At 43.3% G+C, this 14,335-nt stretch overlaps 1 protein-coding gene across 6 annotated transcripts in view; it reads left to right on the top strand.

Moving 5' to 3' along the window:
* The window catches only part of LOC113642059 (coiled-coil domain-containing protein 138), a 17,762-nt gene extending 8,799 nt beyond the window's left edge, over positions 1 to 8,963 (top strand). For 3 of the 6 annotated variants that reach the window (XM_047815432.1, XM_027145338.2, XM_027145341.2), the window contains 3 exons: positions 3,159 to 3,335; positions 7,553 to 7,691; positions 8,335 to 8,963. In XM_047815432.1, coding sequence (XP_047671388.1) covers positions 3,159 to 3,335; positions 7,553 to 7,691; positions 8,335 to 8,476 — 458 coding nt within the window. In that variant the 3' untranslated portion in view covers positions 8,477 to 8,963. The other 3 variants (XM_047815431.1, XM_027145339.2, XM_027145340.2) reach the window with 3 other exon arrangements.
* Positions 8,964 to 14,335: the final 5,372 nt, after the last annotated feature.

Genomic DNA, 14,335 nt, shown 5'->3' with positions numbered 1-14,335 from the left:
CACTGTACACTGTAACACCATCACATGAGGACACTGTACACTGTAACACAATCACATGAGGACACTGTTCACAGTAACACCATCACATGAGGACACTGTTCACAGTAACACCATCACATGAGGACACTGTTCACAGTAACACCATCACATGAGGACACAGTAACACCATCACATGAGGACACTGTACACAGTAACACCACCACATGAGGACACTGTACACTGTAACACCATCACATGAGGACACTGTACACAGTAACACCATCACATGAGGACACTGTACACTGTAACACCATCACATGAGGACACTGTACACTGTAACACAATCACATGAGGACACTGTTCACAGTAACACCATCACATGAGGACACTGTTCACAGTAACACCATCACATGAGGACACTGTTCACAGTAACACCATCACATGAGGACACTGTTCACAGTAACACCATCACATGAGGACACTGTACACAGTAACACCATCACATGAGGACACAGTAACACCACCACATGAGGACACTGTACACAGTAACACCACCACATGAGGACACTGTACACAGTAACACCATCACATGAGGACACTGTACACAGTAACACCATCACATGAGGACACTGTACACAGTAACACCATCACATGAGGACACAGTAACACCATCACATGAGGACACTGTACACAGTAACACCATCACATGAGGACACTGTACACAGTAACACCACCACATGAGGACACTGTACACAGTAACACCACCACATGAGGACACTGTACACAGTAACACCATCACATGAGGACACTGTACACAGTAACACCATCACATGAGGACACTGTACACAGTAACACCATCACATGAGGACACTGTACACAGTAACACCATCACATGAGGACACAGTAACACCATCACATGAGGACACTGTACACAGTAACACCATCACATGAGGACACTGTACACAGTAACACCACCACATGAGGACACTGTACACAGTAACACCATCACATGAGGACACTGTACACAGTAACACCATCACATGAGGACACTGTACACAGTAACACCATCACATGAGGACACTGTACACAGTAACACCACCACATGAGGACACTGTACACAGTAACACCATCACATGAGGACACTGTACACAGTAACACCACCACATGAGGACACTGTACACAGTAACACCACCCCATGAGGACACTGTACACAGTAACACCATCACATGAGGACACTGTACACAGTAACACCACCACATGAGGACACTGTACACAGTAACACCATCACATGAGGACACTGTACACAGTAACACCACCACATGAGGACACTGTACACAGTAACACCACCACATGAGGACACTGTACACAGTAACACCATCACATGAGGACACTGTACACAGTAACACCACCACATGAGGACACTGTACACAGTAACACCACCACATGAGGACACTGTACACAGTAACACCATCACATGAGGACACTGTACACAGTAACACCATCACATGAGGACACTGTACACTGTAACACCATCACATGAGGACACTGTACACTGTAACACCATCACATGAGGACACTGTACACTGTAACACCATCACATGAGGACACTGTACACTGTAACACAATCACATGAGGACACTGTTCACAGTAACACCATCACATGAGGACACTGTTCACAGTAACACCATCACATGAGGACACTGTTCACAGTAACACCATCACATGAGGACACAGTAACACCACCACATGAGGACACTGTACACTGTAACACCATCACATGAGGACACTGTACACAGTAACACCATCACATGAGGACACTGTACACTGTAACACCATCACATGAGGACACTGTACACTGTAACACAATCACATGAGGACACTGTTCACAGTAACACCATCACATGAGGACACTGTTCACAGTAACACCATCACATGAGGACACTGTTCACAGTAACACCATCACATGAGGACACTGTACACAGTAACACCATCACATGAGGACACAGTAACACCATCACATGAGGACACTGTACACTGTAACACCATCACATGAGGACACTGTACACAGTAACACCATCACATGAGGACACTGTACACTGTAACACCATCACATGAGGACACTGTACACAGTAACACCATCACATGAGGACACTGTACACTGTAACACCATCACATGAGGACACTGTACACAGTAACACCATCACATGAGGACACTGTACACAGTAACACCATCACATGAGGACACTGTACACAGTAACACCACCACATGAGGACACTGTACACTGTAACACCATCACATGAGGACACTGTACACAGTAACACCATCACATGAGGACACAGTAACACCATCACATGAGGACACTGTACACTGTAACACCATCACATGAGGACACTGTACACAGTAACACCATCACATGAGGACACTGTACACTGTAACACCATCACATGAGGACACTGTACACAGTAACACCATCACATGAGGACACTGTACACTGTAACACCATCACATGAGGACACTGTACACAGTAACACCATCACATGAGGACACTGTACACAGTAACACCATCACATGAGGACACTGTACACAGTAACACCACCACATGAGGACACTGTACACTGTAACACCATCACATGAGGACACTGTACACAGTAACACCATCACATGAGGACACTGTACACAGTAACACCACCACATGAGGACACTGTAACACCACCACATGAGGACACTGTACACAGTAACACCACCACATGAGGACACTGTAACACCATCACATGAGGACACTGTACACAGTAACACCACCACATGAGGACACTGTACACAGTAACACCACCACATGAGGACACTGTAACACCATCACATGAGGACACTGTAACACCATCACATGAGGACACTGTACACAGTAACACCACCACATGAGGACACTGTACACAGTAACACCACCACATGAGGACACTGTAACACCATCACATGAGGACACTGTACACAGTAACACCACCACATGAGGACACTGTACACAGTAACACCACCACATGAGGACACTGTAACACCATCACATGAGGACACTGTACACAGTAAACAGATGTAAACCACCAGCCTGAGTAAATAAAGCAGTCTTATTAACACTTATTAACTTCAGTGTTCAGTCAGCGGATATTTTTACTCCTCTTCTGATCTACAGCGGACATCTTGGCTCAGGCCCTGGATGTTTTACACTGCATTGTGGGTGAGGACGAGGGGCGTGGCCTGTTTCTGAAGTACAAGGCCCTGACGACCATTTTATCTGTGCTGAGGACAGGAAGTCTGGGACTGCTCGCTCCATCACTGGATGTCCTGCTTCAAATGAGTGCAGAATCACGTGAGTTTCACAACACATGTAGATGAAGGAGACGATCTCCAGAGCTGGAGACGGATAGTGACAGGGACACGGAGACATTAATGATGAACTGATAGAGAGGAGTTTTTATCTGTTTAGAGTCCACTTCAGACCGTCGTGTTCAGAGCTGTAAACTTACTGATAATAAACTACAATTAAATTGTGTTTATCTGAAAGAGAAGAAGGTTTAGGAAGTGGAACGATCTCCGTGTCATGTTTGAGTTTCCTGTCTGAGTTTAATTAATTTCTCACACAGAAGCTAACGAGGTGTTGCATGAGTTTCTGCAGTTCTGAGTGTGATTAGCGTGATTAATCCCACATGGTCACTCACTCCAACGTCATTAACACGTCCATCGGCCCGGCTCCTTTCTGCTCCATTAACTGCTAACGGGACAGACGAGGCTAATAAACTTCTCCCAAAAGCACAGCATGGACCTTATGGTGGAAAACCCCAGATTTTAGACACTAACCCTTCAGTTTTTCAGGTTTCCATGGCAACAGTAAATGTGACTAGTTCCTGTGCAGCAGCGTGGACAGGTTTAACACACGGACACATCCTGATTACCTCCCTTTATAACTGCAACACACTATTTCACTGTTGGGGACGATCCAGACGTCTGTATCTGAAACAGATTCACAGCTTTTGTTTATTTGCTCAGAATGTAAAGAGAAAGTTCTGGAGCTTTCTGGTAGCAGGTTCCTGTAGAACTTACTGCTGAGAAACCTCCTGCTCACACTGAGCACTCACAACTCAACACACACATCGGTTCTGGGCTAACATTAGCTATGATATGTCACTTCCTGTCTCTTAACTGTTCCTTCTCTCTGTCTTCCTGGTGTTCAGTGATCACACACACACACACACACACACACACACGCCTGGTTCACTGTGATTGCTGCTAATCAGCGAAAATCCCTTTATGAGGGTCGCGGTTTCCTTTTAGTGACACTAAGCAGAGCCGCTCGATCCCAGAATCCTCAGTGGTGCCACTTTATGAGCTGCTAGCGATTTATGGAGGTATAATTAGCAGTCTGTTTGAAAGCTCCGAGGTCAGAGAGCACGAGGAGTTCACACCTGAAGGTCACTTCCAGCATCCTGAGTTTCAGTGTTAAACCCTGTTCAGCGTCGTCCTCTCACCAGAACTAACACACTCCATGTGCTGGCGCCGAAAACGTCAGACGGCCAAACATCTCTCTGTGAGGGACGCCTTTGAAGTTACCTCGGCTTTGTCTAATAGGAGACAGCACTACCTGTGAAGATGAGAAACCGCAGATGTGTGTGTGTGTGTGTGTGTGTGTGTGTGTGTGTGTGTGTGTGTGTGTGTGTGTGTGTGTGTGAGTGATTGAGTGGGAGGCAGATGTGTGACCATTTGTGTTAAATCATGGGGTCAAAGGACTTCCATTAATGTGAGTCAGATGATGAAAGCTTTGAGAAAGAAGCAGTGATTCTGTGTAACTGTTGGTCTTACAGGGTTTATACCTGCTTCAGTCTCAGTGCTGGAAGTGCATGCACACACACACACACACACACACACACACACACACACACACACACACTTGATGCAGTGAGTCTCCTGGTAACACTGTCACTGTAACACTGTCACTGGTTATAACTGTCACTGTAACACTGTCACTGTAACACGGTCACTGTAACACTGTCACTGTAACACTGTCACTGGTTATAACTCTCACTGTAACACTCTCACTGTAACACTCTCACTGTAACACTGTCACTGTAACACTGTCACTGTAACACTGTCACTGTAACACTGTCACTGTAACACTCTCACTGTAACACTCACTGTAACACTCTCACTGTAACACTCTCACTGTAACACTCTCACTGTAACACTCTCACTGTAACACTCTCACTGGTTATAACTCTCACTGTAACACTCACTGTAACACTCTCACTGGTTATAACTCTCACTGTAACACTCTCACTGGTTATAACTCTCACTGTAACACTCTCACTGTAACACTCACTGTAACACTCTCACTGGTTATAACTCTCACTGTAACACTCACTGTAACACTCTCACTGGTTATAACTCTCACTGTAACACTCTCACTGGTTATAACTCTCACTGTAACACTCTCACTGTAACACTCACTGTAACACTCTCACTGTAACACTCTCACTGTAACACTCTCACTGTAACACTCACTGTAACACTCTCACTGGTTATAACTCTCACTGTAACACTCTCACTGGTTATAACTCTCACTGTAACACTCTCACTGTAACACTCACTGTAACACTCTCACTGGTTATAACTCTCACTGTAACACTCACTGTAACACTCTCACTGGTTATAACTCTCACTGTAACACTCACTGTAACACTCTCACTGGTTATAACTCTCACTGTAACACTCTCACTGGTTATAACTCTCACTGTAACACTCTCACTGTAACACTCACTGTAACACTCTCACTGTAACACTCTCACTGTAACACTCACTGTAACACTCTCACTGGTTATAACTCTCACTGTAACACTCTCACTGGTTATAACTCTCACTGTAACACTCTCACTGTAACACTCACTGTAACACTCTCACTGGTTATAACTCTCACTGTAACACTCTCACTGGTTATAATTCTCACTGTAACACTCACTGTAACACTCTCACTGGTTATAACTCTCACTGTAACACTCTCACTGTAACACTCTCACTGGTTATAACTCTCACTGTAACACTCTCACTGGTTATAACTCTCACTGTAACACTCTCACTGGTTATAACTCACTGTAACACTCACTTTAACTCTCACTGCAACACTCACTGTAACACTCTCACTGTAACTCTCACTGTAACACTCTCACTGGTTATAACTCTCACTGTAACACTCTCACTGGTTATAACTCTCACTGTAACACTCTCACTGGTTATAACTCTCACTGTAACACTCTCACTGGTTATAACTCTCACTGTAACACTCACTGTAACTCTCACTGTAACACTCACTATAACACTCTCACTGTAACACTCTCACTGTAACACTCTCACTGGTTATAACTCTCACTGTAACACTCTCACTAGTTATAACTCTCACTGTAACACTCTCACTGGTTATAACTCTCACTGTAACACTCTCACTAGTTATAACTCTCACTTCAACTCTCACTGTAACACTCTCACTGTAACACTCTCACTGTAACACTCTCACTGGTTATAACTCTCAATGTAACACTGTCACTGTAACACTCTCAATGTAACACTCTCACTGGTTATAACTCTCAATGTAACACTGTCACTGTAACACTCTCAATGTAACACTCTCACTGGTTATAACTCTCACTGTAACACTGTCACTGTAACACTCTCAATGTAACACTCTCAATGTATCACTCTCACTGGTTATAACTCTCACTGTAACACTGTCACTGGTTATAACTCTCACTGTAACACTCTCACTGGTTATAACTCTCACTGTAACACTCACTGTAACACTCTCACTGGTTATAACTCTCACTGTAACACTCTCACTGTAACACTCTCACTGTAACTCTCACTGTAACACTCTCACTGGTTATAACTCTCACTGTAACACTCACTGTAACACTCTCACTGGTTATAACTCTCACTGTAACACTCACTGTAACACTCTCACTGGTTATAACTCTCACTGTAACACTCACTGTAACACTCTCACTGGTTATAACTCTCACTGTAACACTCTCACTGTAACTCTCACTGTAACACTCTCACTGGTTATAACTCTCACTGTAACACTCTCACTGGTTATAACTCTCACTGTAACACTCTCACTGGTTATAACTCTCACTGTAACACTGTCACTGTAACACTGTCACTGGTTATAACTCTCACTGTAACACTCACTTTGGGTGAAAATTTTACTCACCGAAGTAACAAGAATTTAACGCAAAACGCCTAAACACTAAACTAACACACTAGAAGTTTGGAGGTTAGCTTTTATAAAGGTTTCTCTACGTGTCCATCAGAGACCTTCTGTTCCATGTTTATGTTCTATATGGAGCTGATGAACTCGTGTGTACTCACACACCTGATCTCCAAATGTCTGCTGTGGATCTCCAGGGTTCAGTCTCACACACTGAACCAGCTTTCTTCCTTCTTGTGTAATTTGCTGTTCCAGTGAAATCTTTGAGCCCAGCCTGAGTGGGTAAAACCATCTCCAATTCTTTCGTCCTTTACTTTTTATTCTCTTTCTAGGTCATCTTCCTGCTTTCCTAGATGCATGTAGCATAGACCAGTTTTTCCATTGTGCTGCTGTTCTTCTCCGAAACCCACGGCTGAACCTGGCCATCAGCGAGAAGCTCAGTGTTCTCCTGCAGAAGCTCTCCTGCATCAGGTCTGAGCTCTACATCTTAATATTATACTTCTTTTATTACTCTTATTTTTTATTTGTTTGTTTGTTTGTTTGTTATTCATTTATTTATTTATTAGTTTTTCAGAAATCAGACCTCACATTTTCTATCTTAAAAATCATTCATGATACCTTCATAACACCTTCAGTGTTTCCTGAAGTCCACTCTGAGGCTCCATCTCTCTCTGTACCCTGAGTTGCTTCAGGGCTTCTCGTCCTCATGACCACAGAAACCCAGACGTTGGAGCCGTATCTGCTGAGCCACGTCACTTCATCTCCACCAGACCTCCATATTAATGTTAATAATATTTACAGAAACATTCTGTAGATGTGTGGATGTGGTTTTGTGACACTAGCATGGAATTAAACTGTGTGTGTGGAGCTGTTTTAGGGAACTAATCATCACCGGGATTGGAGTCTGTCTCACCACCCTGAAACTCTGATCACCTCAAAATATAAACGATTACACACCAGTCCATATATAAGTCCAGTGTAACAAGCAGTTAGCATAGTAACAAGAATACAAGTACATGAACCTGTGATTTGCTTCTGACCAATCAGAATCCTGCAGATCAGAGGTCTAATTGTGTGTGTGTGTGTGTGTGTGTGTGTGTGTGTGTGTGTGCAGAAAGAACCGGCGTCTGTTCGAATCCTCCTCACTGCACCTTCTCCTACAGGAAACACAGCGCTGTGCTGATCCATCTCGAGCCTTCCTCAACATCAACATCAGCTCCATCCTGTTTAATCTGGGCGTGGCCTCCAACTCTTGACACGCCCACTCTGAACACTATATAAAACAACTTAAACATCATGGTGTTCAGTTGTGATACTCTCTTTTTGTCTAGGGATTATTTATTAATGTTTAATCATCAGTTGATCACGCCATGCTTTATAAATCAACTCTTTATTTATTCCACTTTATTGTAACATGTTAATTATTCATACCTCAGGAAATGATTTAGTTATTCTTCATTTATACACACGCTGGATTCAACTGATGAACAGAACACACTCTGTGTCCTCAGCTGCCTTCCTGAGAGTGAATATGTTCAACACGTTGGTACTAATCCCATCATTTGGTGATATTTATTCTGATTTAAAATGATGTTTCATTTTCCAAGGCACGAGGACATGTTGCAGATTTTTGTCCATTTGGCCTGCGTTTGTAAACCTGTGGTTTTGAGCGAGCTCCTTTACTTCTGCTGGGTTTTAAATGATTTAAATTGTTTGTGACTGAATAAAAATATTTGTTACTGACCTTTTGTTACTAACATTTATGTCACCATACTCTCATTGTTCCTGATATAACGACTTTATAAGCAGCTCTAAGCCGAGCGCAGCTGCTGTGTGTCACTCGCTTTTGCTCATTGTTTATTTTCTGTGAAGTCACTTAGTGATTTCTGTGTTTGGTTTTTATTCATGCAAAGTGAAGCCCTTGGGTCTGGGTTTATTAAACTGAAGCAGTGCTCAGATGGAGTGTAAATACATGTTGTTTTGGGGAAAAGTCTCCTAACAAGGTGCTACTGTAGAGCAGGGACAGGACACACCCATGGGACAGGACACACTTATATTACAGGACACACCCATGGGACAGGACACACTTATATTATAGGTCACACCCATGGGACAGGACACACCCATGGGACAGGTCACACTTATATTACAGGTCACACCTATATTACAGAACATACCCACTGGGACAGGGGACACTTATATTACAGGACACACCCATGGGACAGGACACACTTATATTACAGGACACACCCATGGGACAGGACACACTTATATTACAGGTCACACCCATGGGACAGGACACACTTATATTATAGGTCACACCCATGGGACAGGACACACCCATGGGACAGGACACACCCATGGGACAGGTCACACTTATATTACAGGTCACACCCATGGGACAGGACACACTTATATTATAGGTCACACCCATGGGACAGGACACACCCATGGGACAGGACACACCCATGGGACAGGTCACACTTATATTACAGGTCACACCTATATTACAGGACATACCCACTGGGACAGGACACCCCTATATTACAGGTCACACTTATATTACCGGACACACCCACTGGGACAGGACACACCTATATTACAGGACACACCCACTGAGACAGGACACACCTATATTACAGGACACACCCACTGAGACAGGACACACCTATATTACAGGACACACCCACTGAGACAGGACACACCTATATTACAGATCGCACCCACTGGGAAAGGACACACCTATATTACAGGACACACCCACTGAGACAGGACACACCTATATTACAGGACACACCCACTGAGACAGGACACCCCTATATTACAGGACATACCCACTGAGACAGGACACACCTATATTACAGGACACACCCACTGAGACAGGACACCCCTATATTACAGGACACACCCACTGAGACAGGACACCCCTATATTACAGGACACACCCACTGAGACAGGACACACCTATATTACAGGACACACCCACTGAGACAGGACACACCTATATTACAGGACACACCCACTGAGACAGGACACACCTATATTACAGGACACACCCACTGGGACAGAAATGTAAGGAGAACACAAACCTGACATGATGTGCTGCTAAACTGATCAAATTGACCTTATAGTATTAATGAAACATCCAAACGAACTAAGATCTGAGTGGTTAGTTCTCTATATACTTATTAATGTTAGATTTCTTTGGCTGCACTTACATCTGCAAGTCTTCTGGGTTGTGTCCTTTAGCTGTGCACATCTGGATGTCGATGCTTCTTTTGCCAAAATTGCTAAAGATCTGTCAGATTGGAAGAATCCCAACAGGAAACTGCTAGTTTTAAACCGTACCACAGATTCTCCCCAGATTGAGATCTGGACCATTCTATTGCATCCAGACTGAAACAGCTTTTCTTCTCAGATTGTCCCGTATTTGGTGCCATCCATCCATCTGACCCTCAACCCTGAACATGCCATTAATAAAAGACATCCCACAGCATGATGCTACCACCCTTGTGCTTCACAGTAATGATGCTATTCTAAGATTCAGGGTCTTCTCAGAGGTTCCTGAGTCCCCAAACTTCAGGTTGTCAGTGGATCGCTGCTCACCACTTTTCGCTTTTCTCTCCAGCTCCTTTAGATGTAGCCACGGCTTCTCGGTTGCTCCTGACTAATCCCCACTTTACCTGCTTGCTGACGTTTGGTGGACGTCCTGTGCTCATGACAGAGTTGCAGTTATGACGTATTCTTCACATTTCTAGTGTAATTGATACTTCTCCTCAACGCTGCCCATTTTCTCCACAGATGCCGGTTACTTATAGACTTGTTTTCATTTTCATTATCCAGGAAGTTTTGTAGAATCAGACTTTACAGTGTCACAGGACATTATTTACACACGTTACACTAAATTAAAAAAAAAAACTGTCAGATAAATAAAGAAAAGAGGATTTGATGATCCGATATTAGAGATATGAACATCATGTGAAAGACTTCAGTGTTCCAAGATGAGCTTTTAATGCTGAGACACACACACACACACACACACACACACACACACACGCACACACACACACAGATGCACACACACACACACAGATGCACACACACACACACAGATGCACACACACACACAGATGCACACACACAGATGCACACACACACACACACACACACACACACACACACACACACACCTTGAACCCATAGCTGAAGTATCCACATTCTAAGCAGATCTGTGTTTGAGGGTAAAATTATATTCCAACTGACTTTCTTTAGAATGTTGTTTTGTTTGTGTGCTGATTCAGTTTGATTAACACTGTTAGTTAGTATAGTAGCAGTTAGTAGTATTAAGGCTGAAATTAAAGAAAATGTCATATTATATAATGTGTGCATCTGTTTTATTGTTTACATAAATAGTGTTGTGTTTGATGTTGAGATCAAAGTGAATTTCCTGTTCATATTTCTGTATTAAACTCCTCTAACATTCATCTCCTTACTCTGGTGGCCTCTCAGAGCTCCACTGCAGGTCCATGTGCATTCTCCGGTGTTTGTGTGTGTGTGTGTGTGTGTGTGTGTGTGTGTGTGTGTGTGTGTGTGTGCAAGTTAAAGCTGTATGGAAACAATAATACATTTTATAATGAGTACATTAATATAAAGCTGAGCTACACTTCTATGTTCCTTTTCGAGAGCCTTTCTCTTACCCCTGACCCGTCTGTGTCGTCCACATGGTGTGTTGATATTTTAAAGACTAGCACATGTTCCTCTGCTCTTCAATTACACAGTGTATATATGGAAAGATGGATTTGGTGGTCTCATATAACAAGCTTAATTTTACATTTCTGGCCAGGCATAACGACCATAAAATATAAATTCTGTTTAATGACGGGCCAAAAAACAGAAACGGCGTCCGTGCATATTTCTGAAATACTTAACAAGCTGAAATAATAAATCAGGTCGTGACAGGCACTTAGGCTCTTCAGACAGGCTTGTTATTACAGCGTTTGGGGAAAAGCCACTCGTGGACAGACGTAACACAGGAGCCGAGAACACAGGAGGAGAACTCACGCTATTCTGTGAGTGTCTTCATCAAGTATAAAATTAAATTAGCTTGACATGCAGCATGCTGCTTATATAAAGTAGAAATGACACCAAATTGTTTTAAAAACAAGATAAAAACATATGAACATAAAACAGATGTCAAGGATCTTCATAGTTAAAGTCTGTATAGATCACAGCCCATGTGAATAGGTCTAATTAGCACTGTTCTGTACATTAGTCTAATTAGTACAAACATTTCCTGTTGTTCCTACGTGCCTCAAGACAACCACCATCATTCCTGTCCCAAAGAAGTCTACAGTGTCCTGCCTCGATGACTCGTCCCGTCGCACTCACACCCATCGTTATGAAGTGCTTTGAGAAGCTCGTCATGAGGCACATCAGGACCCAGTTACCCCCCTCACTGGACCCCCTACAGTTCTCGTATCGTACAAACCGCTCCACAGACGATGCCATTGTCACGGCCCTCCATTAGTCCTCACTGGACGATAAAGACACTGATGTACGAATGCCGTTCATAGACTTTAGTTCAGCATTAAACACAATCATCCCTCAGCACCTGATTGGGAAGCTGAGCTGCTGGGACTAAACACCTCCCTCAACTGGATCCTGGACTTCCTGACTGGGAGATTTCTGTGTATTGTCTTGTTTGTCTTGTCCCACACTGTGTACACCAGGTTGTACAGACACACTTTATGTATCTCAGACTAACTTACTAAGTCCTTATAGCTCTGACTTTGTTCTATGTAACACACTGATCCTGGAGTCTCATGTCACTGTGTACTGTAACAGCTACATATGGTGTAATGACAATAAAAGCTTCTTGACTTGACTTAACTTGGTACATGACAATTTATTGAAGAGTTATTGAGCAGGGCTAATCGTGCTAAACAGGGCTGTAGGGATGAATATTTACGAGCACATCGCTCACGTCTCATAGTTATTACTGTACATTACAGTGCTGAAGGTAAATAAACAGCTCTGACTTCAGGTTTGAGTTAATGAGTCAGTGACAGTGATTTGTCTTCATGTTATAGAAGCAGGTAGCAGAAGAGTAGAAGAGTATAATATTTGTTTAACTTTATCTTTCCTCGTTGATTTCTTAATAAAAACTATAGAGATTTTTTTATATGAATAATTCATCTAATTTGCTAATCTGCTTGCTGAGACATTTCTGATTAAGAATTTCATCTAACTGCAAACATAACGGCCTCGAGATCATCAGACACGATGACACTATTGGACCCCGGCTGAAGGTGGGTTTGAGTAAGAAGGAGGACTGTTCTGGAGAGAAGGAGATGGGTGTGAAGCCCTGGCGTGATGTGGCACTGTTTTATAACAGAGGATTGCAAATCAGTATCTGCTTGCCTCTGCCATGGGGTTACAGCTGGGTCTTTGGTCTGACCTTCCAGCAGGACCATGATCCAAATCATGAAATATGAGAACGTTTCAGTCACCACAGAATCAAGCTTTTGACATTCCCAAGGCCGATTGTGTCTTTCTCACCAAGTGTGACTGTGAGACAACCGGCTGTAATGTGCACACCACCCCACTGCTGTCCTCCTTCACTGGCTCCACTGGATTAACACATCAGATTCAACATTCTGATGCTTGTCTACAAAGTCAAAACTTGACAAGCTGGATGCTAATCTGATAGCTAATTACACCATCCTCTTGTTTGCACTGCCACATTTAACATGATTTCAAAATATAAAGGGGACGTTCTGCATTCTGGCCAATCGGAAGACCTCACAGATAACAGCAACATCGACACCAGATCTCAGAAGAGCTGCCAAACCTCCACAACAAACACATCGAAGAAACCAAGAAAGAGAAACCTGACTGAAACCCCTGATGCCAGCTTTCTTCTGTGGCCTGCAGTGAAGTTCTCTGACTCACCCCCACTAACCACCAAGGACATTTTTAAAAAACTGTGGAAGTAAAAACTGTGTCCTCCCTTTATAATGTTTCTAACAAACCCAGGTAAATGAACCCCTGCTCTCTCCAGCAAAGGCTTTCATAACCCTCAGTTCAAGAGGACCTCCATGTTGAGAGAGAAAGAA

The sequence above is a fragment of the Tachysurus fulvidraco genome, chromosome 6, assembly GCF_022655615.1.
Source record: "Tachysurus fulvidraco isolate hzauxx_2018 chromosome 6, HZAU_PFXX_2.0, whole genome shotgun sequence".
NCBI lineage: Eukaryota > Metazoa > Chordata > Actinopteri > Siluriformes > Bagridae > Tachysurus > Tachysurus fulvidraco.
This window is presented reverse-complemented; position numbering and strand designations above follow the sequence as displayed.